This window comes from Myodes glareolus, chromosome 5, assembly GCF_982192425.1.
Source record: "Myodes glareolus chromosome 5, mMyoGla1.1, whole genome shotgun sequence".
NCBI classification, from domain to species: Eukaryota; Metazoa; Chordata; class Mammalia; order Rodentia; family Cricetidae; genus Myodes; species Myodes glareolus.
The window spans coordinates 26,595,083-26,620,499 of NC_142030.1; the positions used below are offsets into that span (position 1 = coordinate 26,595,083).

At 52.2% G+C, this 25,417-nt stretch overlaps 1 protein-coding gene across 3 annotated transcripts in view; it reads left to right on the forward strand.

The window, feature by feature from the left end:
* Positions 1–25,417, forward strand: part of Prkcd (protein kinase C delta) — a 55,180-nt gene that overhangs the window by 22,124 nt on the left and 7,639 nt on the right. For 2 of the 3 annotated variants that reach the window (XM_048421009.3, XM_048421010.3), the window contains exons 1-9: positions 2,612–2,844; positions 18,768–18,890; positions 19,788–19,987; positions 21,553–21,613; positions 21,786–21,948; positions 22,052–22,083; positions 23,123–23,208; positions 23,395–23,524; positions 24,378–24,478. In XM_048421009.3, coding sequence (XP_048276966.1) covers positions 18,776–18,890; positions 19,788–19,987; positions 21,553–21,613; positions 21,786–21,948; positions 22,052–22,083; positions 23,123–23,208; positions 23,395–23,524; positions 24,378–24,478 — 888 coding nt within the window. In that variant the 5' untranslated portion in view covers positions 2,612–2,844; positions 18,768–18,775. Of the gene's footprint in view, positions 1–2,611; positions 2,845–18,767; positions 18,891–19,787; positions 19,988–21,552; positions 21,614–21,785; positions 21,949–22,051; positions 22,084–23,122; positions 23,209–23,394; positions 23,525–24,377; positions 24,479–25,417 lie in introns of those variants that run through there. The other variant, XM_085687760.2, reaches the window with a different exon arrangement.

Genomic DNA, 25,417 nt, shown 5'->3' on the forward strand with positions numbered 1-25,417 from the left:
CCTATAACCCTAAACATACAACATAGAGACAAAGTCCTTAGCAGCCATCCACCCTGGCTGAGAGTGTATCCATTCTCTCCTCTCTCTCTCTCTCTCTCTCTCTCTCTCTCTCTCTCTCTCTCTCTCCCCTCTCCTATCTCTCTTTACATGGCCTCTTTTATAGGTGAGAACGGGTTGGGGAGGTGTGGTCCTGAGGATACAGTCGGGGTCATAGACTCAGCATGTGATAAAGTTTCCTTCATAGCCTCAATAGGCCCTTATTAGGTTGGCTGGGGATAACTCATCTTGACCCTGCCCGGGACTACCCAGTGTTGTGCCCATCTCCACAATGCAGTGGTTCTAGCCAACCCGGTCTGAAACCCTGACTTCTACACAAGCCTATCTTCTCTAAGGCGCTTTGGCCAGTCTCTGGAGAGAAGCTCACCTACATCTCTCTTCTGCTCTTGCCAGAACATAGCCAGGTCAGTCTTAGCCGCTCTGCATCTCATTACGTCACAGTCCCCCTTGCTAGTCAGCAAAGTTGCCCTTAACTATGGCCCTCACTTCTTGGGTGCTTGAAGACTGTGCACAAGGCACATATCTAGCACCTAGGACAGAGCCCAACCCTGAGTAGCCCCATTATCAAACACAGTTATTCTTCAATGCCTTTTTCCCAGGCAGAAGGCAACAGGTGGGAAGAAAGGTTTGCTGGCTGGCCCAGAGCTCCCCAGTGGCTGGCTCTCTCGCTGTGGTCCCTGGCACAGGGTAGGTCCATTGTTGATGTTAATGAGAGAGGCTCAGTTTAGCTGCTGTGGATCTGGAGGAGGAGCTAGATAGGGTGATACCTGATTCCAGGTGTGCAAAGGTCACCTGAAGCTTACCTTGCACACCCATTCCTTTAGTCCAGCCCCAGGAAAGCTAAATAGGGCCCCTCAGCTCAAGGAAAGGCCATGGATAACAACTGGGCATCAAGGAGGAATCCTCTGTGAGGAGACACAGCCAAGATAGGTAGAGAAATGTTGGTAGGAAATGACCCAGGAAACAGCACATTCAAAAGCCTGATGAGAGAAGAAAGTTGACTGTCTTTCCAAAAGGAATCCAATCTGGCCAGGGTCAGCTTTATGGGAAGAATCATAGGACGGGGCTGGAGACCTAAATACTAGTTTTCAAACTGGGTCCACCTTTCTTCCAGGGAAAAGGGACCCAGGAACTTTCTTCTGTCTGTAGCAGGGTGAGTCGCTGTGGTTTCTTCTCCCTAGTCCAATCCTCACTGGACACTTAAAATAAGGTTTGGAGCCCTCCATTTCTGTCAGGTTCCTCTATCCCTGGAAGTCTCAGGCCTCCAGAGGGGGGTCCACTTCTCTGAGAGTCAGATGATAAAGAGCTGTCTAGACTTTTATTTCTTCTAAGTGGTATCCCTAGAAGGAGTTCAGGTACCTCAGAATCCTAGAACCCTCTTTTAGTCTCCTGGGAAGGGTCATCTTTTATTTTATTTTTTATTTATGGGGGTGGTTGAGACAGGGTTTCTCTGTGTAGCTTTGGTGCCTGTCCTGGATCTAGCTCTTGTAGACCAGGCCTGCCTCTGCCTCCCTAGTGCTGGGATTAAAGGCGTGCACTACCACCGCCTGGCTATTTTGTTTCGCTTTTGTTTTTGTTTTTGGAGACAGAGTCTTACATGCCCAGTCAGGCTGGCCTCCACTTGCTACACAGCTAAGGCTGAACTTGAACTCCTTTCCTGCCTTCGCCTCCTGAGTGATGGAGTCTCACTCTGACCCTCCATCTGTGGTTTAACTCTGTAGCGGGGAAACAAACGCAGGGCTTTCTGCAAGCTAGACAAACGCCCTATTATTCGAGCTACATGCTCGGCCCGGGAAGTCACTACTTTGGGTAAATATAATGTAACATCTTAGTGCTCTGGGCTTTGGGGACAGAAAAATGGACTCCCTGGCTTCCATTTGGTTCTCAGACTTTGGGCCCAGGGGGCCCTTAATGAACAAATGAATGAATGAGTTACGGCTGATGATCAAGTTCCTCTTCTGGAAAGAAAGCTTATGCTCTGATTGAAGCGAGGGGAGCTCGGGACCATGGGCACAGGAGAGATTGGGAAGATGGAGATAGAGGTAATTCCCAGAACTATCTGAGGAGCAGCGCCTAGCAGACTGGCTAGAGTCTTTCGCCCTGGAGACCTAGCTCCTTCTCTCGGGCAGGGCTGGGATCGGCAGGCCTGGCGGCGGGCACTGAGCCCGTTCGTTCGCAGCCCGGCTCAAGCCAGCCGGAAGAGGAGTGAGGCCAGGCGAGGCGGGCCAGCTGGCCAGTGGGGAGTCCCGAGCGTGGGCGCGAGTAGTTGGGGAACCCCCGCCGGTGCCTCCCAGGCTCCATTGTGTGTGCTGTGCCCCCACCTTGGCCTCAGAGTATAAAATAGTCCCCAGAGATGGGATGGCTTGCGTGCCACTGGCGGGCGAGGCGCAAATAAGAGATCAGGGGACTGAGATCTGAGCTGAAAGAAGCTGAGACGCGCGGGACCCCTGGCTCTCGTGGGCGGAGTTTCGAAGGGGCGGGCGCCCGTGGGGCGGGTCCTGAGTGTGGGCGGGGCCGGGGCCGGCACCTGGGTGAGGTCGCGCAGCCCCGCCCCCTCGCACTTCCGTGTGCCGCGGCGCCAGAGCAGGAGGCGGTGGCCGCGGGATCCCGCGAGCGGCCCCCGGACTTCTTCCCTCTGTGCCGGGACCCTACCGATCCCCACTGGCCGCCGGGCCCATCCTCACCAGGCTGGTGCTGACCTCCCCGTCCACGCGCATTGGGGAAAGCCGCGCCGCGAGACAGACCCCGGTCCTCCGGGACCCCTGGCGCCTGGCCCTACGTCGGGAGGTGAGTGAGAGCTGGGCCCGGGCGCGGGGTCCGTGCTAGCTCGAGGGCGCAGCGGCCTTTTGCTCCTCTTCTCTCTCCGCTGGCTTCCTTTCCCCTCTTCCTTCCTCGGTTCCTGGTTCTGAAACTGAGAAACTGAGCCATTAGAAGCCGGAGTCCCGCCGAGCACGGAGATCCGCCGGTGCCTCGGTCTCCTAGTTGGTCTGACCTTCTCTTCGACGGCAGGAGCCCAGGCCTTACTGCTCCCGGCATCTTTTACCCTTCTGGGTGCCTTCAACCCCGCCGAGGGTCCGTGCGATCCTCCGAAATCTCCCTGGGGGCCTCTACACGTTCGTCGGTCCCCACCCCCTCTTGCCTGGTCCTCCTCTCCCCCTGCCCCTTTGCCGTCCGTGTACTCCGTATCCCTACCCCCGCCAGGCCCGCCGCCCCCTCGACCCAGTCCTCCCGGAGCCGCGCCCCCGGCCCACGCTCGCAGGCCCCTGCCAGTCCAGCCTCCGGTCCTTTTCCACCACGGGGCGGGCGGAGGCCGGGCCGCCCGTCGTCCTAGCCTCCTGCGCCTGGGTCCCAGGCGGGCGGACGGCGCGGCGCCGCCTCTTCGCCCTATCTCTTCTCTTGGTCTCTGTGTCTTTCTTGGCTCTCCGTCTGTCTCTGGGCTGGGCGTGGCTCCAGTTCTTACCATTTCCCCTGTCCTCTCCGCCCCTCGGAGCCCCCTCTCCCCGTAGCCTTTGCCTGGTGCTGTCAGTCTCTGTCCCACTGGAGAGCCGCCACTCCCTCTGGGGGGCCTAGTAAGGTGATAGGGCAGCAGTGATGGGAGTGCCCTGCCCTGCTGGCTGGCATCGGAGAGGGAGACCAAAAACACCACCACAACGGTTCCCACTTCCCCAACTTCCTCGGTATAGGGGAGGGGAGGGAAGAGGACCTCACTAAGCAACCCCACTTAAACCTGTCAGGAGGATTTAGAATGAGTGGGGGGCGTGGGATTCCTTTCTCCTCTGGTCCCTACCCTGGGCCCTTGGAGGAGCTTAGCTTCTGTTGCTGCCTGTGTTTGGGCCTGTGGGTATGTTATGTATCTTGTCTCCTTGTGCATTGTTTGCCACTGTAGGACTTTCTCCGTGTGTCCTTTTCCACGTGTGACTTGCTTGTATGTTTATGACTGTCTATGTGTCTTGAGGCGCCATGCGTGGCCCTTACAACGTTATACGTCATGTCGTGGCAAAGGCGAATTGCCATTGGTCTCCACTCAATTTTGTGATATGTGTCTTTGCTTGCTCATGTATGTATATGTATCCCTATGCGTCCCAAAGGTCCTATGTGCACCATGTAATGGTGACCATCTGGCTGGCCACGAGTAGATCCTTTAATTATAGGAGCCCACACTATTGGCAGGCCAAGCCACAAGGCTTGTGTGTGAGTGTGTCTGTTTAAGAGTGTGTATAATCGTTTTCAGTTCTTCCCCCTCTGCTGCTGATCTTCTGTGACCAGGCTGATCTGGTACAAAGGGAGGGGACTGGTCCTTGGGTTTCCTCGTTCCTGCTGTGGATTAGCCTGGGTGTGGTGAGCAGCCCAGCCGAGAGTGGTTGTGGTGTGCTGGTGTGTTATCCTCAGTGGCAGTATCTCTGTGTGATGTTGTAAAGGCTCTGGTATACGACAAGACCATGCTGAAGGTGACACTGGCAGTCCAGGGCTGTCGTGGGAGAGTGTGACTGGTAGGAGATGCGTGGTCTGACTGTATGCAGGTGTTGAGGTGTGACAGTGGCTCTGGGTAATAGCAACAGGAGGGGTGTGAGAGGGTATGGGCAGTAGGACTAGGAGGGATGCTGGGTGCCCAGCTGTGAATGAGCTTACTGGAGAACGGGAGGTGCTGGGTGTGTGCTCTTCATGCAGAAGCCCAGCCCTGGGAAACCTGGAGAAAGTTCTGGGTTGCAGTGGTATGCTCAAGACTTCAGGTTCTGGACCAAAAAAGACATGGGCTCAAATACTTCCCATACTCTGTAGGGAGGGAAGGCAGAGACAGGCGGATCTCTGTGAGTTTGAGGCCAGCCTGATCTACAAGAGCTAGTTCCAGGACAGGCTCCAAAGCCACAGAGAAACCCTGTCTCAAAAAACAACAAAACAAAACAAACAAAAAAGAGTAGGAGTCCCAAGCCAGTCCTCTGTGTGTTGAGTTTTCTTTGTAGAGCAGAGAAATGGTGGAGGACTCAGATTCTTCAGTAATCTTGGCCATCGCACATGTGAGGTCTTATGTGGGGACCATTCCTGGCTGGCTGTCCTAGTCTTCTGGAATCTGGGACCATATTTCCCTCGTAGCAGGTCGTTTGCCTCTTCCTGCCTCCCTGACTAGGCTGCAGACAGGAAGGAGGATTCTCCAGAGTACCAGGACCCAGACCTGTTCAACCCTGCTTAGCCCCGCCCCAACCGGCTCCAGTCTCTGTAGCTATGGTGGGGGGAGTGGGAGTGACTCAGAACTGTGATTATTGCAGGGTTCTGACACCATTTATCTGGCACAGCTAATTGGAGTTTAAATTTAAACTGGAAATCATTTGAAGTACTGATGGCAAGATAAAGCCTGAGGCTGCTGCTGCTTCAGGAAGTAGAGATGGGGTCTCTAGCTGGGGGAGTGGGACTTCTTTGTTGTTGTTTTTCAAGAAAGTGTTTCTCTGTGTAACAGCCGTGGAACTCGCTCTGCAGATCAGGACGACCTCCGACTCACAGAGATCCACCTGCCTCTGCCTCCCAAGTGCTGGGATTAAAAGTGTGCACCACCACTGCCCTGCAAGGGAGTGGGACTTTTTGAGGAGACCTAGCTTGCAGTGGGAATGCCAGGATACTTAGACTAGGGCCCTGTGCTGCCTTTGCCTTTCCTCCTGGTCAGGATATCTCTAGGCCTCAATGTGTTCAACTGTACAAGGGTGCGATAGTCATATGAGAATCACCTGAGACCACGAAACAAGGACGGAGATGAATTACTATTACTACTCTGTCCTCTTGCTTTCTTAGTGGCACTGAAGACTGAACCCGGAACCCTACTTAGAAGGATCACTGAACCCTTTCTTTTTTTAGTTTTTGAGACAGTCACATTAGGTTGCCCAGTCTGGCCTTGAACTTTCTTTCCATGTAGCACACATTCACCTTGAATTTTTGCTGTTTCTGCCTCAGGACCCTGAGTAGCTAGGCTTACAGGTTATATTTCACTGTATTATGATCATCTCTTGCTTTCACTGTGAATCTAGCACAAGAGCTGGCAAGACATGTTTTGAAACCTCAGAGCCACCTGGGGCATTGGAGCAGTAATATTCCCCCCCACTCAAAAATTAGGCTTACAGTTGGGCATAGTGACACACTTTTAATCCCAGCACCCAGGAGGTAGAGGCAGGTGGATCTTGCAACCAGGGATACACAGAGAAGCTCAGTCTCAAAAAGGTGGGGGTGGGCGGAAAGGCTCACTCAGTTTACATAGTGAATTTGAAGCCAGTCTGGGTGACATGAGACCTTGTTTTTATCTAAAACAAGAAGGGGGGCTCAAAGGAATTGTCTGAGGTTGGTGCTTAATTGCACCCTGCAACTCCAAAACCTTTAGGTCCACCTCCTTGACAGGTGTTCACCCCCCACCCCTACCATGTTCCATGGCCTCCTTACCATACTCGAAGTGTTCTGGGCGAGGACACAGTGTTTTAGACCCTAACATGGAAGGGACATGTAGCTGGTTCCCAGGAGAATTTGAGCCTAACAGCCAGCAACAGAAGAGAAAGTCAAGCCCAGGGAAGCCTGACCTCCTTCGCCCAGCAATGCTGAGCCGGCCTGTGCTGGCTGTGTGGAGGCTGGCTGGTGCTGGAGCCTGTTTGGCCGAGCCTCCCAGCTCAGCTGTTTTCTCCTGTTCCTACAGGTCTGCTGGGAATTGGCCCAAGCAAGGGTGTTGGGCCTACTTACTTCTGGTGGTTAGTGAGTGACTGCTGCAGCAGGAGCCGGGAGGCCTGGGTAGGATGGATCGTCCAGGGCAGGTGGGCACTGTGCCAGGGTACCCTTTCTCTTCAAGACTTGTCTTCTTCCATTGGTACTGGCTGGATCCCAAGGTTCATTAAAAAGCTGTGATCTGGGTATGAAGCAGAGTGTCCAGCGGAGGTGCCCATTGCTTTGTCCATAAGGGTCTTCCTGCCTGATACCTGGCTGTGGCTTTGACCTTGGAGCTCAGAGGACTGGAACCCAACAGTATTGAGAGGGAAGATGCGATGACACTGCTTTTGATCAGTTTGAGGGACAGTAGCATGTAAGCCAAGGGTTGCGTCAGCTTTCCCGTGCTTCCTCAAACTGCCCTCGTGTCGCAGGAAACAGGTTCACTTGTGCCCCGTGGTGCGTTGAATGCTTGTCTGGAATAGGATGGCATCTCCCAGAGGGACCGAGTGGTCTCCTACTTCTCCCTCGTCTCCTCAGCCTCCTGATTCAGAGCTGAGCTCTGCTGGGCACTGTCTTTGAGGGATGCCAGAGGAAGGCTGCAAATCTCTGAAGTTAGCAGTGCCCCCTGTTGGGCCAGGCTTGCTTCCTTGAGCCCCTGTTGACATAAAGTCCTGTGACCTAGGTGCCCCAGCTCTGTGGTAGTGTGCTTAGTGTGTGAAGCCCTCGTAGAAGCCCCAGCACCCAAAACAAACAGAAAAAGAAAGAAGAAACAGGAGGAAGGAGGAAGGAAGTAGTTCTGTGTGTGCCTGGAGGAGCCCCCGTGAGCAGAGAGAGGTCTGCATGTGCGTACACACATGCATGTTTGTGTCCTGGAATCCGCGGAGTGACAGGGCAGTCTGGCAATGGTGGTTTCCCTTCAGGGGTCCCTTGATCAGCCCCCATTCCCACTCTCTGGCTGTTAGCCACTGTTAGTGCAGGGCTTGTGAGGGTGTTTGAAGCATCTCAGTGTGGAGAGGGAGGAGGTTGAGGTTCTCACTCCAGTGGGAGTAGGGATAAGGGTCTTCTCTGGGTCTTCTATCTATTCATTCTACCCCGGACCTGGTCGGGAGGGGTTGATCTGCTTGGGGCTTTCAGCTGTCTGAAGTCAGGGAAGCCAGCTCCTCCCAACACTTAGCCTTAGGTTTATCAGCCGAGGACCCGCCTCCTGCAAACTCAAACATCCTCTGGCTAGCTGGCAGAGACTGCACGTGCTCACACAGGTAGACAATGCCAAGCTGCACTGGGCGTATTCACCCCAGGCACACACTGCCTACACGTAAGCACAGTTGTTCACATGCATCTCCTCAAGGGACACACTCATACACTCCTGCAGAGACGTACTTCCTTCTCTGATTATCCACACACATCACACAATGCCCATGCTAGGTCAGATGGGGAGCCCTGGTCTGGATTGTTACCCACTCTGGCAGTCAGAGTCTGTCACCTGACTGTGAGGGTCCAGGTGGAGCTGAGATCATCAGGGCTAGCTGGGAGGTGGTAGCGCACGCCTCATGTACTCATGAGGCAGAGGCAGGTAGATCTCTGTGAGTTCAAGGCCAGCCTGGTCAACATAGATCGCCAAATCCATACAGAGAAACCCTGTCTAAAAAAAAAGAAATAACCAGGGTTGGAGGAAGTTAGGCCACAGTGTAAGGGGGATCTGCCCACATGACCTAGGCCCCCAGGCTGACCAGGGTTTGACGTTGGAGATATGGGCACAAGTGTGGAGGAGGGTTCTAGTCAGCTGCTGCAAGCTGTGGCTAATGCCACAGAAGAGGAAGTGAGTGGGCTGTTTGGTCATGGGGCCAAGGTGATCATAGGCCAATGGGGGACCTACAGCTGCTTTGTCCTCACACTCTGCCTGGAGAGAGTGGAGTTGATGAACTCTGCGACCTGTCCAGCAGCACATTTTCCTCCTGGGGTCCACTTTCCGAGTCTTGGGCCCAGGAAAGAGACCCAGCTGGTCCAAGATGTTTCTGGAGACTCACTTCCTCTGGGCTGCCCAGGAAGTGGTTTCAGAGTAGGACTGACCAGCTCTGCCTGTGGCTTGCTTCACCCCAGTTCTGCCTGAGAGGGGAGTAGTGTCTGACCTGTGGGTTAGGCCAATTGACCAGGCTTTCCATACCAAGACTGTCCAGGCTTGTCTGAAACTCTGGTGGAAGACAAGGGCCTGAGACCAATCAGTTGCCTGCAGCCCCACAACCCCAGGTCCTTCCTTGTTCCAAGCCTGTAAGCCAGAGTACAGGAACTTCAGCACCAGTAGGCACTGCCACCTGCAAGGCACTGTGTTCTAAAAATTAGGAAGCACCAAGCAGCCATGTGGATAAATCTGTGCAAGTGGTTTTCACACCCAGTACCTTGGTTTTTTCTCTGACAATGATGCTTATATTCACTTTTATGAGCTACTTGGGAAACAGCAGATAATGTATGCAAAATAGCAGGAACTGGCTGAGTGGTGGTGGTGCACTGCTTTGATCCAAGCCCTCGGGAGACAGAGGCAGACGGATCTCTGTGCGTTCAATGCCAGCCTGGTTTACAAAGTGAGTTCCAGGACAGCCAGGGCTACACAGAGAAACCCTGTCTTGAAAAAAATTAAAAACTATAAAACAAACAATAGCAGGAACTGAAGGCATGGAAAGCACTTAGTGCCTGGTGCAGAGTAACTAACTATTCAGGTCTATTAAGTGATATTAATAATGCGCCATTATTGTTTGATGGGCTGGGACTGACTGGGTGCTACAGCCACCTGGCTATTAGGTCTGTGACTCTCTCATTCTGTTAGTTCTGCTGCCACCCACATAGTAGGCATTGGGAAGGGCTCTGTTGATTCGGTGTTCCTATGTCCTCTTCTGAAGGGGCCCCAGGGCAGAGTAGCTGTGCCCAGTCAGCAGCACAGCCTATTCCTATTTGTGTCCTCTTCGCTCCCTTTCAAAATGAGGAAAACAGATCTCACAACAGTGTATGACGAGAAGGGAAAGGCAGCCCACAACTAGCTGCTTAGGGCTCTTCTCCGCTCCCCTCAGCTTGGGCCCATAATGAGGAGTTGGGTGGTGAGCCCTCTTATCCAGCTGCCTATCCTTGGGATCCCTGAAGTCAGCCTTTGGGTTAGAGAAGGGTCAGGCATTTGGGACTGATTAGGTTGGAAAGTGGGGCTTGTATGCCCATCCATGTTGCATCACTGATATGTAGCAGTTAGTGGGAGGAACCGTTATGTCCCAGGAATACAGAGAAGGTCAACTTGTCCTTGCCCATTGCTGTTTGGGATCAAGAGGCTGGAAGTCTCTGGCGATGAAGAATGGTAAGGATGGTGGTGTAGCACACAGGCCCAGGAGGTTGGAGGGCTGGAGATCAATGAAAGCTTGCGCCAAATGTAAGGATATCGTGAAGTTACAGGGGCAAGACCTCTGCAACAGCAGACATTCTCAGATGTAGTTGTTCCTACCTCTATACCCAAGCCAGACACTAGACTGCCCTCAGTGGGTTACTTTATCTGTGAGATGGGCAGAGCAGGGGTGTCCATGAGAGACGTGATGGGAAAGAGCCGTGTGAGGGGCAGGGCATAGGAAAAGAGAACACTGCACACACAGACGCTCCTCATAGAAGGAACTTGGTTTCAGGGAAGTGAAAGGGTCCCTATAGCCAGGGCACAGGGATGAGGAGAAGGCAGCTGCCCTCAGGGAGGCCAAGGCTACAGGTAGATAGATCTGGTGGGAAACACTAGGAGCTGAGTCAGGGGTGATTTAAAAGTCTTGAAAGCCCCATTGGGAGCTGGGACATCAGAATTAGTGGGGGAAGGTGAGCTGTAGGGAGGCAGGTGTTTCATTTGGGCTTGGCAGTAGTGACCAGGTTGGGGTAGGAGGTGGAATCAGGAGAGGCCTGGAGGCTCTCTGCAAAGGTAGGCTTGGGAGTGGGCTGTGTGGGGAAGGCAGGCAAGCAGAAAACAGGCCCCAGGTTTCTGGCCTGGTGACTGTGAACGGAGGCACTCTGGCAGATGAAGACACGTGGACGCAGGGCATCAGAGGGCTGCTGTGGGCTAATTTGAACTTTTTTGTTTTTTGACTCATTCATGCGGTGAGGTTGGAGAGCCAGGTGGGCATATATGCCTACAGTATAGGGTTCTAGGTCCAAAGCGAGACCTCAGAATCTAAAGCTGGGTTGGGGAGGAAAGGGCCTCCCTTTGGTGGGAAAACTTGGAATACTCAGATACAGGATAGAATAGCTGTCCCTCAGAGGTCCCTCCTGGGGGCAGGAGGGCAGGCCTGTGGTCGCTGAGCTGCTGTTTTCACAACAGCAGAAGCTTTGGATCACATCTCTAGACATGTTGAGTAAACAGGCCTGTCACTAGGCCTAAGCTGGATCAGATGTCTATGTGGTATAGACTGCAGGGCTGTTGGGGACATGGTAGGAGGATGTCTGGGGTTCACCAGTGGCAGAGCCAGAAAAAGCTTATGAGTCTAGATTATCAAGACACGGAGATTTCTGGGCCATGTGGAGCTATTGTTGACTGTGGACTCAACACTAGCCTAGCTGGGATCCTGGAGAAGTGGACAGTTTAGGGCATCCCACAGCTGTACCAACCCCAAGAGGATCAAAGACTGCTGGAGATGGGTAGTGGGGCAGGTGGGAGAGAGAGGGCCAGGTGGAGGATGGCAGTGTGCACAGCTTCTGTGTATATATCTGCCTTGTTCCAGGCCCTGTGCTCAGCATGACCATGGTGTGATTATTCCCATATCGCAGATGGAGATACTAGAGAGGCTTGGCCATATTCTAAACTATATCCACCCAACCCATTTAGGCCTGAGCTCACCAGTTTATTTATTAACTTGTGAGGGGGATGGCCTACATATGGGTGCTCCTATCTTTTCCAGCTTTCTCCAGATCCCTGAGGTCCTGGGCCTGTCCTCCACACACTGACCATCTTGGAGGTTATAGACAGATAACAAAAGACCCAAGTGGCCATTTTGCCTTCTCCCACACACAAAATAGTTTTTATTGTTATAAATCTGAACATTCTGGGGACCCTCTTTGAGAGAGGAGGTGGGGAGAGACTTGGGACCACCAACTGGGGGGCACCAGAGCAGTCCCCCCACTGCAAACAAACAATGTCCCTCAGCCCTTATACGTCTGATGGGCAGGTCTAAGAGTTTGAGCTTGAAACTCTTTCCCCTCCCCACTCGCTTCCCTCTCCTGGCCCCCATTGGCTTTGTGGTTTTGATTTAATTGCTCAGCCTCTTGGTCATCTGCTGTAGTGTGAGCCTGGGGCTTATGGAGGACATGTGTGGGCTGCCCCCACCACAGCCCTTAAAGTCCTCCTCAGTCACCAGGCCTGTGACCACCTGTGAGCCCCAACTTCAGCATTGGCTCACTTCCCCTCAGGGCCCTGCAGGCAAGTGGGCAAGCTGAGGCCTGCCTTGGGATGTGCTTGACCAGCCTGTCCTCTCTCTTTCATATTTTGGAATTTTCTTTGGATCTTCGGAAGAGGAAAACTCATCCTGGCCTGGTTCCTTGCTATGCTTCCCATTCCCTCCTTTTCTCTCCAGCCATTGTGCCCAAGGATACTGTGACAGGAAAGGTCATACTTGGTGCCAGATCTTATCAGGTATGCAAGGTCCTTCCAGGCCTCCGAGTTTGTCTCTTTGCCTAGACTGTGTCTGTTACCTGTCTGTATATTGTGACTTATCACACTCTGTGTGTGTGTGTGTGTGTGTTATCCTAGGGCGGTGTGTATGTGTAGCTCTGTGTGTGTCTGCCTTTGAAGGAGACTCCTCATGCGTGTGTTTAGGTTAGCTGGTGTGCCCATGTGTGTACATGTGTGTGGTTGTTTTTGGAGAATCCTGGATGTTCCCCTTCCACATGGCTTCTCACAGAGAACCTCTTGTCCTCAAAGGAGCTGGCTTCAGGCTTGGGCCATGAAGGGCTTTTGTTTTTCCCTCATGGGTACCTGCAATTTTTCCATTCATTGAGCTCAGAGAGTCCTGATCTGGGGGTCTGTGAGAAAACTACAGTTCTGAGCCCAGTGCAGGCTTAACGCGTTCCTACCCCATGTGTGTTGGCAGAGGACTTGTGAGCCATTTGACAGGAACCCGAGTCCTGGCCCTCAGGCTGGACACTCTCCAGCCACCCCAGCCAGTAGACGTTTGTGGCCTCGTTTCTACTTCAGTGCTCTCACTCCCGATCCTCACTGCCTGAGCAAACCCTGGCCCCATCCTGCTCAGTCCTCCTCTACCTTCCACCACACTATGTCCCATCAACCTGTTCTATCTGGGGTACTCACTCATGGGACCAGCCTGGGACTGAGGCAGACTTGTGACTCCGGTTCCCACCCTGTTTTGTGCAGAATCATGCCACGTGCATGCATATTTTCCTGAGAAGATTCCAGCTTTCACTTGATTCTTAGGGTAGCCCGACCCCTGTACAACTGGAAAGGTACAATTATGCCAACCAGGACCCACTTCCTATGCCCATGAACCATGTTTGGGATTCTTTTTGGTTTTGAGGTAGGGTCCTTCTGTAGCTCTTGCTGAGTAATGCAATTACAGACAGTGCCTACCACACTGGCATGTAACTAACCCAGGTTTTCATGGTTTGTTGTTTTGTTTTGTGTGTGTATGTGTTGGATTGAGTTGAATTGAGGGTCTTATACTGATTTCTACCAGCATAAGCTCCTAGCAGAGAGATTCTTGAGCAGCCAGGAGAGATGACGGAAGTCGAGGGAGAGACACCATCTCATCTACAACAAACCCAAGTCCTCAGCACTTGAGACAGTGGCACAGGTTACTAGTCAACAGCAGCTGCCTTCATCAGGAGTGAGGAAAGATTACCAGGGCTGGCTTTTGGATTGGTACTTGAGAAGAAGGCCGTTCTGACTAAGGGGAGACGCACAGGTTCATGGGGGCTGACAGGTGAGATGCCAAGCAGACAGAGGGATTTGAGATGGAGATCAAGATGGGGCCAGGGTGGAGGAAGCCTTAAATGGCAGGTTAAGGTATCTGACTTCTAGGAACAGTGCTAGCTGAGAAGGTTCCATGCTGTGGGAAGGTCACAGCTGAGAGAGGGTGCTGTGGTTGAAAGCAGGGAGGAATAAGAGTATTGAAGAGCCTGGGAAGGAGAGTGCATGGTCCCGAGGGGTGGCAAGGACATGAGGCCAGTCCCATGGAAGACATGGCTGCTCTGGGACCTGGCTGTGACCTAAGATCATGGGCTCTGGTAGAGGCCATCTCTCTGCTCTTTCTGCTGGCCCTGTTTTCTAAGTTGTGAAAGCCCATGGCCTCCTTGACTTGGTCCTGTCTGGGAATTTCACCATGGAGATCAGCCTCCCAGGTGCTTCTGTTCACAGGCCCAGATTGGTTGTTCTTCATGCCGACCCTATTCTTTACGATTGCAGGGCCAGCTTCTTCTACCCTGCTTGTCATAGCACCTCCCAATCCATCCCATCCCGTGAGCAGACCTATGTTTGCTCTTCTCTCCCTTGCAGGCCTATGCAGGCCAGGTAGGGTGACAGCCCCAGGAGGGCATCACTTTGCTGCCACTGGCATCTAGTCCAGCTCTGCACTACAAGGAGCTCTCATTTGGAGATGTGTCCAGCTCCTTGTAGTACAGAGAAAACTAAGGTCAAGGTTCTGCATAAAAGGTCTCAGATCCCACAGGCTCCCTCTACCTGGTCTGGTTCTGTCTCACAGGCCGTAGGGTTTTGTCCACTGGACAGTGGGGAAGGCTGGGGATGAGAAGAGAGCCCTCGATCAGACTGCTATTGGAAAGTGTAGACAGGCTCAAGAAAACATCAGCTGAAGCGCCTGGTGCGTCATCTGACGTCTTCAACAGCTACCCGGGAGCAAAGACCTGAGGAGTCCTGATCCTACTTCATGTAGCCTCTGCCACCCACACCTGCCTACCTCAGACTAGCACTCTCTGCCTGCTCATAGGAGGTGCCCATTCTGCTGCCAGCCCGTGCCTCCCTGGTCACATTAGGCTAGCCTCACTCAATACCTTGGACTATCTGGAAACAGGTTTCTATTTGCTCTGGAAAAGGTGACCTGTCTGCTGTGACTTAGCTACTGCCTTCCTTACCTCAAGGCTTCTAATTTCTGGCAAGGGTAGGGACCCAGGCCAGTTTATGCTTTCAGAAATGGAGGAAAGACAATAGTTAAGGTGTCTGTGCCAGAGGAGAGGAGTGGCCTTGAGGGCAGGCCTAGGGCCAGTCCAGGATGCAGGATGAGTGTAGAAAGAAACTGCAGCATCCAATAGGCCTGCGTTCAAATCTTCCCACCCTTTATTTACCACTTACCGCTGTGTGACCTTGAGTAAGTCACTTCCCCTCTTGAAACCTTGATTTCTTTCTCTAGAAAATCCTACCTGGGGCTGCACAGGGATAAAGTGTGCAAATATAATTACAAGGCTAATGCAGTATGTTGTCATCTTGGACAGGACAGATTCTTAGAAGCGGGTGAGCTGAGATTGACATCTTGGCTGTTTGGCTCTTTCCCTTGGTCTCTTCCTCATAGACAGACTGGGAGTGCAAGAGCATAGAGGCTCAGAGCTCCCAACAATGGGGAAGGCCCGCTGCTCCCCCATGGAATGCTGTGAGGATAGCCCCCGCTGTCCCCTGGACCTGCAAAGTCTGAGGCTGAGGCAGTATCCTTCCTTTGGGGCCTGTGGCCCTGGGCCTATTTGCATGGGGCTTATAAATACTGGGCACACCTTGCCTTTGTGTTCTGCTCACCCCTAGTCTTCCCACCACTGCACAGACACAGCAGCCTGTGGGCAGACCGACTTCCCTGTGCAGATGGGCACTGTTGCCCAGAGCCTCTCTCAGGGTCACCCTGAGATGGCAGCAGATGCTAGCTTGTTTCCCTTCTAAGGTCTGAATACTCCAAATGAGAGCCAAATGGGCATTAGCACTGGCAGGCGCCATTGCCTTCAATTTTGTCCCAGAAACTTGGGGCAAGGTGATTTGACTCCTGAATGACTCTTGGGTAGTCCATGGCAGCCCACAAAGACCATGACTCCCCAGTGCTGGTAGCACTGTGGCCTGGATGCAGGTTCAGGGCTGGGGCTCAGACCTGCTGTGGTTGTGGTTTTCCCTCCAGTGGCTTGTAACAGTAAGCTGTGATGAGTGGGAGCTGAAGCTCAGACCTCAAGGGCAGCCCACGGGTCAGCTCCTGCATCACCCTCCTGTGGCTGCTCTGATTCTGTCTTCCACACAGCTCTGTGAGCCGAGGGCAAGCTAGGAGCAAGGAAAGCCTTGGGCCTGCTGGCAGAGCTAGACACCAGGGGGAGCTGTGGGAGAGGCTGGCCAGCAAGTTTGTGGAGTGCCAGTCCAGGGTCAGTTGCCACATGCTCCTGCAAACATGATTTTCCTTTCTCAGAATTGGGGACTGTTTCCCACCTCTCACTGACTTGTGGACACAGAAGAGATACAGTAGGATACATGAGCAAACTTAGAGAGGGTGTCCCATAGGGCATGGGGGTAGCATTAACAAAGGGGCATGTCCTAGGCCTGTTGGGCTGATGCTGGCCCTTATCCTAGTGGGCTTCTCATCAGCATAACCTAGAGACCAGGGACAAGTCCTCACCTGGAGTAGGAGGCTCCAGAAACTCAGAGCCCAGAAGGCCTGCATAGCCACACAGCACTGGTGTCAAGGACCTGTGTCTAGCCAGCCTTACCATTTGCACTGGGATGGCTCTAATCTCATGTCCCCGAGGAGCCTAAGCCCCTTCTCTTATTTTTTCTATGCCTGTTCAGCTTTACCCTCTGAAATACAAAGCCAGTTGCTCACTACCCTGCCTTCTTCCTGCTGTGATTTGGCCTTTGGTATGTGGCCTACGGCAAGTGTGTCCTAGGAGGGGCCCTGCTTCTTCAGACCCTGAAAGCGCTCATTGGGGCACTTGATGCCTAAGACTCTGAGGTCAGTAGGAGGTCCAAGATGTCTTCTTTCCTTGGGGATTTGGGGCATCTGTCCAAGATTCCTGCATGTGACCAATGCCAGTCCTCTGTATCTTGCTTTTCACGCCACCACTTACTGACTCCCATTGTATCTTATTCCCGCAGGGCCTCACACATGCACTCACTTCTTCTGTCCTTGTGCTGGTTAGTTTTTTTGTGAGTTTAACCCAAGCTAGAGAGAGAGGGAACCCCAATTGAGAAAACACCTCCATCAGATTGGCCTACAGGCAAGTCTGTAGAGCATTTTCTTGATGGATGTGGGAGACCTCAGCTGACTGCAGGCAGTGCACTACTGAGCAGGTGGTCCTGCGAGGTATAAGAAAGGTAGCTGAGCTTGGTGTGGTGGCGCATGCCTTTAATCCCAGCACTCAGGCAGAGAAAGGTAGATCTCGGTGAGTTCAAGGCCAGCCTCTACAAAGCAAGTTCCAGGACAGGCTCCAAAGCTACATAGAGAAACCCTGTCTCTAAAAAACAAAAAGACAAAACAAATAACAACAACAAAAGCAAAACTCAAGAAAGGCAGCTGACAGCCTGTAAAGCAAGCCAGGAAACAGCTTGCTCTCTGGTCAGGTCCTGCATCCACACTCCTGCACTTTATGATGGACTGTAAACCGTAAGATGAAACAAGCCCTTTCCTCCTCAAGCTGCTTTGGTGGTGGTGGTGTCTGTCCTAGCCACAGAGGGCACACTAGGGCCGGCTTATTATTGCGGATCTGTCGCCCTGCAAGCCCCTGCTCATGCTTACTCCAGGCCAGGAGCCCACAGCAGCTTCTCTTTTCTGCCCTCCAAATTGTCACGTGCACTGGTCCAGTGCTCAGCATTTGCCCACCTGCTGGTTTCAGGTCAGAGACTGGGGGCAGGGACACAGGCTGAGACTGCACGCTTGCTCTGTCTTTTACTGATTAGGAGCCAGACCCGGGCAGCATTTGGTGGTATTGGCCTCTTTAGTCTGTCTGCTCTGGCATGGGCCCTAAACTCTGGCTGGGCACTCTGGGTTGGTCAATGTTTCCTGTTGAGCTCATCTGGACTGGGAGCTCTGAGCAGACCTGGCTATTGCTCTGATTGCCCTGCTGAGGAGATGGAGGGAGCTGCCTCATGCTGGCAACTGAGTTTTGGTGGTGGTTTTGTTTTTGGCGTGTGTGTGTGTGTGTGTGTGTGTGTGTGTATGTGTGTGTAAGTGTGTGTAAGGGTACCCTGAGTCCATCTTTGTATATTATAGTCAACATTAAAATATAGTTTTAGATTTGGAAGAAAATGTGAAACTGCACCCCTTTCCCATATCCCCCCACCGTGTCTCTTTCATACCTCCTTACCTGCCTGGAAGAGATCTTGGTTGTTGTCTCCATTCTCAGTTTGAAAAGACAGGAAATCTAAATAGGTAGGAGGCATGTGACCTGAGGGGCTTGTGTTCAGAAGGGTGGGGTGTGCTGAACCAAGTCAGGGTAGAGTTGGTAGAGCCTTCTAGTCTGGCTCAGCCTGGGTCTCAGTTTACCCATCTTAAGAGGGGGGTTCTTTGGTTGATGAAACAGTTTGGCCACACTTCTCTGCTTGAGTGGTTATGAGCAAAAGCAGCAGAGAATCAAGAGGGCTTTTGTGAGCCCAACTGAGAAGAGGGCGGTTGCTGACAGAGTGGGGGGCCCAGCACATACTGGATCCCTGGTCTGCTTAGGTCCCTGACCATGAGAGGGGCACTGAGTGACTTCCCACATGATTGCTTCAGGATCACAGATTCACATGTCTCCAGGGTCCATTTCAGGAATGGGACGGCACCCTAGCCTGGCAGACTGACAAAATAGCAGTCACCATAGTGGCTGTCACCCAATGGGTCTGGTTTCCCACCTGTCAGTTTTACCAGAGGTGCCTCAAGTCCAGACTTAACGTTAGACTGCCCAGCTTTCCCCATTGGCACTATTGCATTTGATGTACCGTGTGGGGCAGTTCAAGTGGTGTGAGCTCTGTGGAACATGGGTGCCTGGGTCTCCCCAGCAGCGGTCTCCACTGCCTCTGCTCTACTGTGTTGCCGTCATCCATCATGTGCACAATCTCCCTGCAGGCTTCACCATGGCGCCATTCCTGCGCATCTCCTTCAACTCCTATGAGCTGGGCTCGCTGCAGACAGAGGATGAGGCAAGCCAGCCTTTCTGTGCTGTGAAGATGAAGGAGGCACTCAGCACAGGTAGTGTTGGAAGCAGTCCCTAGAGAGACAAGGGACCTTCTCGCCTAGATTCTCCTTATCTCTCTGATCTACCCAGCTGAGGACCAGGAAGACAGAAGCGACCCAGTTCTCTCCAGGGTTTTAAACTGGTTGAATTGAGCCTCCTATATCTTAGGTTTCACGCCACGATTTCCACATGTCTGCCGGGGCCAGACCCTGAGCTGGACACTGAGGCTATTGTGTTCCAGAACTGACTTGGCTTTGCCCTCTTCCCCCAACAGGGATAGGTGGGCAGGTCACAGGAGATGAGACATCCCGCTCCCACCTCTGAGGGAACCTGGGGTCAGGGGGGGCTTATGGGGATGCTTCCTTCTCTCTGGTCTCACCTTCTGATCCCTGCCGGCTACTGCCTACACCCATTAGGTTCTAGCTGAGCTGCTTCTTCCTCCAGGAAGTCTCTGAATATCAGGGTCACTTGATGGCAGGAAGGTTTAGAAACACTGTCACTGTCTTTGTCCTCAATCCCATCATGGCTGTGACTTAGTGGTTACCTGAGGAATACATTGACCCATTTCTCTGTCTGGGACTTGCAACAAGGCCAGACCATGTTCCTTGCCACCAGTCCTTGGCTGTCATGTGGCCATACTTCCATGTGTTTACTGGGTAACAGAAGGGAGGCTGAACTGGAGGTGGAGCAGAAGGGTTACAGGAGAGGGAAAAGCAGGAGTGAAGCACTGGGGGTGGGCTACCAGAGTACCCTGAAGGCACAGGAGGCTCTGCACGCCCTGTGCGCTTGCTGGACAGCCAGAGCAGACCCTCAGGACTGGAGAGGGAGTAGTTTGTGTGGCAGTGAGGGATAAGGAGGGAAGGAAGGACTTGAGTTCTATCCTGACGTTGTCTGTCTGGCCCTGGTTGCAGAGCGAGGGAAGACCTTGGTACAGAAGAAGCCCACCATGTATCCTGAGTGGAAGTCAACATTTGATGCCCACATCTACGAGGGCCGTGTCATCCAGATTGTGCTGATGAGGGCAGCTGAAGACCCACTGTCTGAGGTGACTGTGGGCGTGTCGGTACTGGCTGAGCGCTGCAAGAAGAACAACGGCAAGGCGGAGTTCTGGGTGAGAGGGTCATGTGCTGCGGTCCTGCATGTGCATGTGTACTTGTGGGGTGAAACTTGGTGAGTGGGTACACCTCAGTACCAGTTACCAGTACAACTCTGTAGCTACTGTGGCCTGGGCTTGAATCCCGGCCCTAATGTAACAGGTCCTCAACCCCCTGAACTTTTATACTTCCATTAAAAGGAGGAAAAACATCCCACCTCTGGGTCCCTTTTCGGAATGAGCACTAGTCTGCAATGCTTTATTGCAAGCCAGCTGTGGTGTCCTGATTTTATAATCCTACGTCCTTGGGAGGCTGAGGCAGGATGGTCACAACTTTAAGACCTGGTGGGTAACTTAATGCGATCCTGTCTCAAAATTTAAAAATGTAAAATTAGACTTAGGGATTACCTCAGTGGTAGAATGCTTGTCTAGCACACACAAAACCATAGATTCAGTCTCCAGCAGCGCCAAGTATGGAGACACTGCAGAATGTGACACCTTGTAGGCGCTGAGGGAAATTATCATGATTACTGTGACTATTTTTCCCCACCTGTTAATTTTGGAAAGGCAGGATATGCACTATAAAGTGATGTGCTCCCACTCAATGCCAGGCCTCCTACTTAGAGGTACCTGTTGTTTTATTTGGGAGTTTTTTAAAGATATTATAGCAATGGATCAGAGGTCCTGAGTTCAATTCCCAACAACCACTTGGTGGCTCACAACCATCTGTAATAAGCTCTGGTGCCCCCTTCTGGCCTGCAGGTACATTCAGGAGGAATACTGTACACATAATAAATACATCTTAAAAACAAAGATATTACAGGTCTAGCCAGGCATGGGCCCAATGTCATGTTACTTAGCAGTAAAGAGGTGAGAGAAGAAAACCGGCAGCTTGTCCACTCACCTGCTCTAGCTGGGACTCTAGACACGTGCATCTGTCTAGTATTCTGTCTGGTATTCTTGGTGGCAGTAGAATGCCAGTGCCAATACAATCCTGTAGGCTTCTGCAGCCAAACTAAAAAGGCTCAATGATCATTGGAAGCACTGGTTAGCCTTCAATGAGGAATGAAGACACTCAGATGGAAGAGAGAGTGCTCAGATTCTTAGCCAGTTAGGCAGAGACACAGGAGCTCATGGGCATGTGCTCTCCCTGAGGAAATGCCCCTGGGTCTGGGTCCTGAAATAGAGGCATAGGCCTTTCCCTCTACATGGTCTGGGCTAGTGCAGAACCTGTCCCAGCGTGCAGTGTGTGTGTTTCAGGCATGGTAGTGTGATGTCTGCATGTGCATAGGGGGATGGGGTGGGAGTTTCCCTCCTCGCTGCTCTGGACCACATGGCTAGCAGGGTGTGGGCTGAATCCTTTCACTTCCCCAAATGTAATAATACCCTGGGTGCAGAGGGGGGCGGGGCTTGGGCGGGGGCAGGGCCCCACCCTCTCCTCTTTGCCCACCCTCTCCTCCCTGGCCACTGCCTGCCCAGGCTATAGGGCCCCCCTTGGCCTTGGGGGAGGCCTTGGGGTGGGTTCTGAGTCTCACCTGGGCCAGGCCCACCCTCATCCTGACATCCCCCTCCCACCCCTGCAGCTGGACCTGCAACCTCAGGCCAAGGTGCTGATGTCTGTGCAGTATTTCCTGGAGGATGGGGGTAAGACCACCCACCTGGGCAGGGGCAAGTGCATTTGCCAGGTCAGGGGAAAACTTTGCACTGGTACCTAAGGAAGCAACTCCCATGGGGACATGTTGGGGCCATCTTGGGAGGTTTGCAGGGGGAGCGACTTTCATGAACCCTGGGGCTGACTTCACCCTATGGCTCACAGATTGCAAACAGTCTATGCGTAGTGAGGAGGAGGCCAAGTTTCCAACCATGAACCGCCGTGGAGCCATTAAACAGGCCAAAATCCACTACATTAAGAACCACGAATTCATCGCCACCTTCTTTGGGCAACCCACCTTCTGCTCTGTGTGTAAAGAGTTTGTCTGGTAAGGGTGGCGACACCTGCTGGGGTGGCACAGGAGGGAAGGGACTGAGTATCTTCACTAGAGTGTCTACCTTCACTCACTCTTCTGGGGCTTTGCCTTCCAGGGGCCTCAACAAGCAAGGCTACAAATGCAGACGTAAGTCTCTCAATGCATGCATGTGTGTGCTTAAGTGCATGCCATTGTTTGTATTCCTGGGTCTGGATGGCATGTCTGGACAAGAGCCCTGTGTACATGAGTGTGTGTGCTTGAGTTGGTGAGTGCCAGGCTGGCTTGTTGCAGCTTGCCAAATCCAGTTCTGTGCATTCCTTCCCAACTCTGTGCAGGTTCTCAGGTTGTTTCCAAAAATAGACTATTGTAGAAATTTACACGGAAACCAACCCCAAACCAGCCATGGGCACACGCGAGGTCTCTATCCTCAGGGGTAGGTGTGAGATCTTCACTAGCACTCCCCTGACTTTGTGTGCTTGTGGTGCAAGTATCTCTGATGCACAGGTGTGAACACACCTTTCACCATGACACACAGTGTGGAGCAGGCTTTGCAGACTGCAGATGTGGACAAGCATAAGTTGTTCTACCATTTGTTCACTGTGAGGTCAAGGTCTTCAGCACTGACCAGGTGTCTCTGTTTTCTTGTTCATAAGCTAGGCATAATAGATCCAAGTGTGAAGGCCCACTGGGACTATGTTTTAAGGGCTTAGCAGGTGGTGAGCATTTAATAAAAGAAGCCTATTGTTGTGATTATGCAAGCTTTGTATGCATGTACAGGTATCTTTGTACTGGGGCATGTCATGTGTTCATGTAAAAGAGAGTTTACTTAGTAGCTATTTGCTATCTTGAAATAAAGAAATGGGAAAGAGAGGCTCTCTGGCCCCTATATATCCTCCCTTCTTCCCACCTCCCACCCCACCCCAGGAGTCCTTGAGCCTTCTCTATTTTCTATAGCCCTTTAGATTGGCCCATCTCTTGCCCCATGCCTTCCAGACCCTTTCTGGAAGGGCTGGCGGGAGGAGGGAAAAATGAAGCCCTGAGCTGAGGCCTGTGTAGGGTGAGGGTGTGGGCGGCCAGTGAGAAGGCTGGCTTTGTGCAGAGGGCTGAGCTTGGCCAGCAGTGCCAGCTCAGACTCTGCCTCTCTTGGTAACCCCCCTTCCCTGTCCCGGGCCTGCGCCCCTTCAAGAATGCAACGCTGCCATCCACAAGAAATGCATTGACAAGATCATCGGCCGCTGCACTGGCACCGCTGCCAATAGCCGGGACACCATCGTGAGCTGGGCCCTTGGGGTCGGGGGATTGGTTAGATGGGAGGCTGTGGGTGCCCTAGCCTTCCTTTCCTTCTTGGGCCTTTGGGTTTCCCAGACCTTAGTGGAACTCTGTTATAAATCTGACAACGCACAGGGTTGGGGGAGAACTGGCATGCGACCCCTGACCTGTAATGCCCTTCCCCTCCAGTTCCAGAAAGAACGCTTCAACATTGACATGCCACACCGGTTCAAGGTTTACAACTACATGAGCCCCACCTTCTGTGACCACTGTGGCAGCTTGCTCTGGGGACTGGTGAAGCAGGGGTTAAAGTGTGAAGGTGTGTTTTACCCAGATCCCAGCTACCCCCAACCTCGTAAGCCCCAGCACCCACCATGATGCCTTCACCCCTTTCCCTGATACTTCAAAGGACTCTCATATGTCCACACTTCATTTGGGGTTAACCCTTCATTTAGGAGGAACCCCTCCCCACTGTCCCTTAAGTCTCCATCCTAGGCTTTATCCTCAAGTGTGCAGTTAGGGACTCACTGAGGAGAAGTGACTGGAAGTTCTTAACCAAGGCTTGCCACACACTAGCAGGCCCTGCTCCCGGGCTCCCTTGCCCCAGGCTTCCCTTTAGGAGAGTCTCAAGGTCCTGAGGAAAGCGGCCTATCTCACTTGTCCCAGATGTTAAAGGGATTTTAACTAGCTACCATTCTCTCTCTCTCTCTCCCTCGCTGTTCCCTCCCCTTCCTCCCCTCTCCATTTCTTTCTCTCCCCCTTTTCTCTCCTTCACACCCTTTCTCTTTTTCCCTTCCTGCCTCCCTCCCGCTTTCTTTCTCCCCCATCTCTTTCCTCCTCTCTTTCTCTGACCGGGATCTCTGTAGCCCAGGCTAACCTGCAACTGTGTAGCTGAGGCTTGCCTCAAATGCAGAACAGTCTTGCTATCTCAGCTTCCCAATTGCTGGGATTATGGGTGTGAGTTACTGCATCCAGATATTTTCTTTATCTTTACTTAAATCATGAAATATTCGAAATGCTCATGATGGCTTCAGATGCCCTCACCCCTGAAAGGAAGCTCAGAGGTCCAAAAGTTCTTCTGTCTCCTCCCTTCCCTGTCCCCTCCCCTTTTCTCTTCCTCCCTACCCATTTCTGAGACCTAACACTGGTTGCTCTGCTTCTGCCTCTTACAGACTGTGGCATGAATGTGCACCATAAGTGCCGAGAGAAGGTGGCCAACTTGTGTGGCATCAACCAGAAGCTCTTGGCTGAGGCCTTGAACCAAGTGAGCCAGGTAGGCAGGGGCACTGGGGTCTAGACCTAGGGTGATGCAAGCAGAGGCTCTCAGGGCTCACAGAATGCCTGGGAGCCCTAAGATGAGGCTTCTGTAAGATGAATTTAGGCCTTGTCATCTTGGGAAATTCCTCATTCAGGCAGTTCTTTACATGAGGGGAGACAGTGACTACAGAGTTGAGCATCGGGACATTCTGAACAAGAACAGGGTCTGTGTTATAAATGTGTCATGTATGGTATATTGTGTGGTATTTATATGTATCTTGTGTGTAAGGTGTTTGTGTGTGGTATTTATTTGGTATGTAGTGTGTCCAGAGTGTGTTATCTATGAGTGGGTGGTATATAGAGTATGTGGTATGTACATATACATGTTGTATGTGCATAGTGTATATGGTTTGTTTACATGGTATGTGTGTATGTTGTATGTATGCAGTGTGTGATATGTGGGGGTGGGTGGTATGGCATGTGGAGTGTATGTTGTGCATACATGTCTATGTTGTATATGCATAATAAATATGATGGGTGCATGTGTGTACAGTGTATGAATGCACAGTGTGCGGTGTGTGTTGGGTATATAAGAAAGGGTTCTCATGATGTGTATGTATTTACCTATGACTGGAACTTAAGGGATAGTAAAACTTAAGAGTAAAATTCTAGAGCAGAAATGAAATGAGTGACTAGCAGGATGTTTCATGGGTAAAGGCTCTTTCCACTCAGCCTGACAGCCTGAGTCCCTTCTGTAGAACCTATAGAATAGGAGAGAAGCATCCCACAAGTTGTCCTGTGGCACGTGCACGTGTGCATATATGTGCATGCACATATGCACAAATAAATGTAAAAAAGTTTGAAAATAGGAGATTAAACAATTTATTATTGCTTAGGAAGGTATGGTTCAGTCACTAAAATCCTGTGCCTATAATCTGTGCCTTTTAGATCGCAG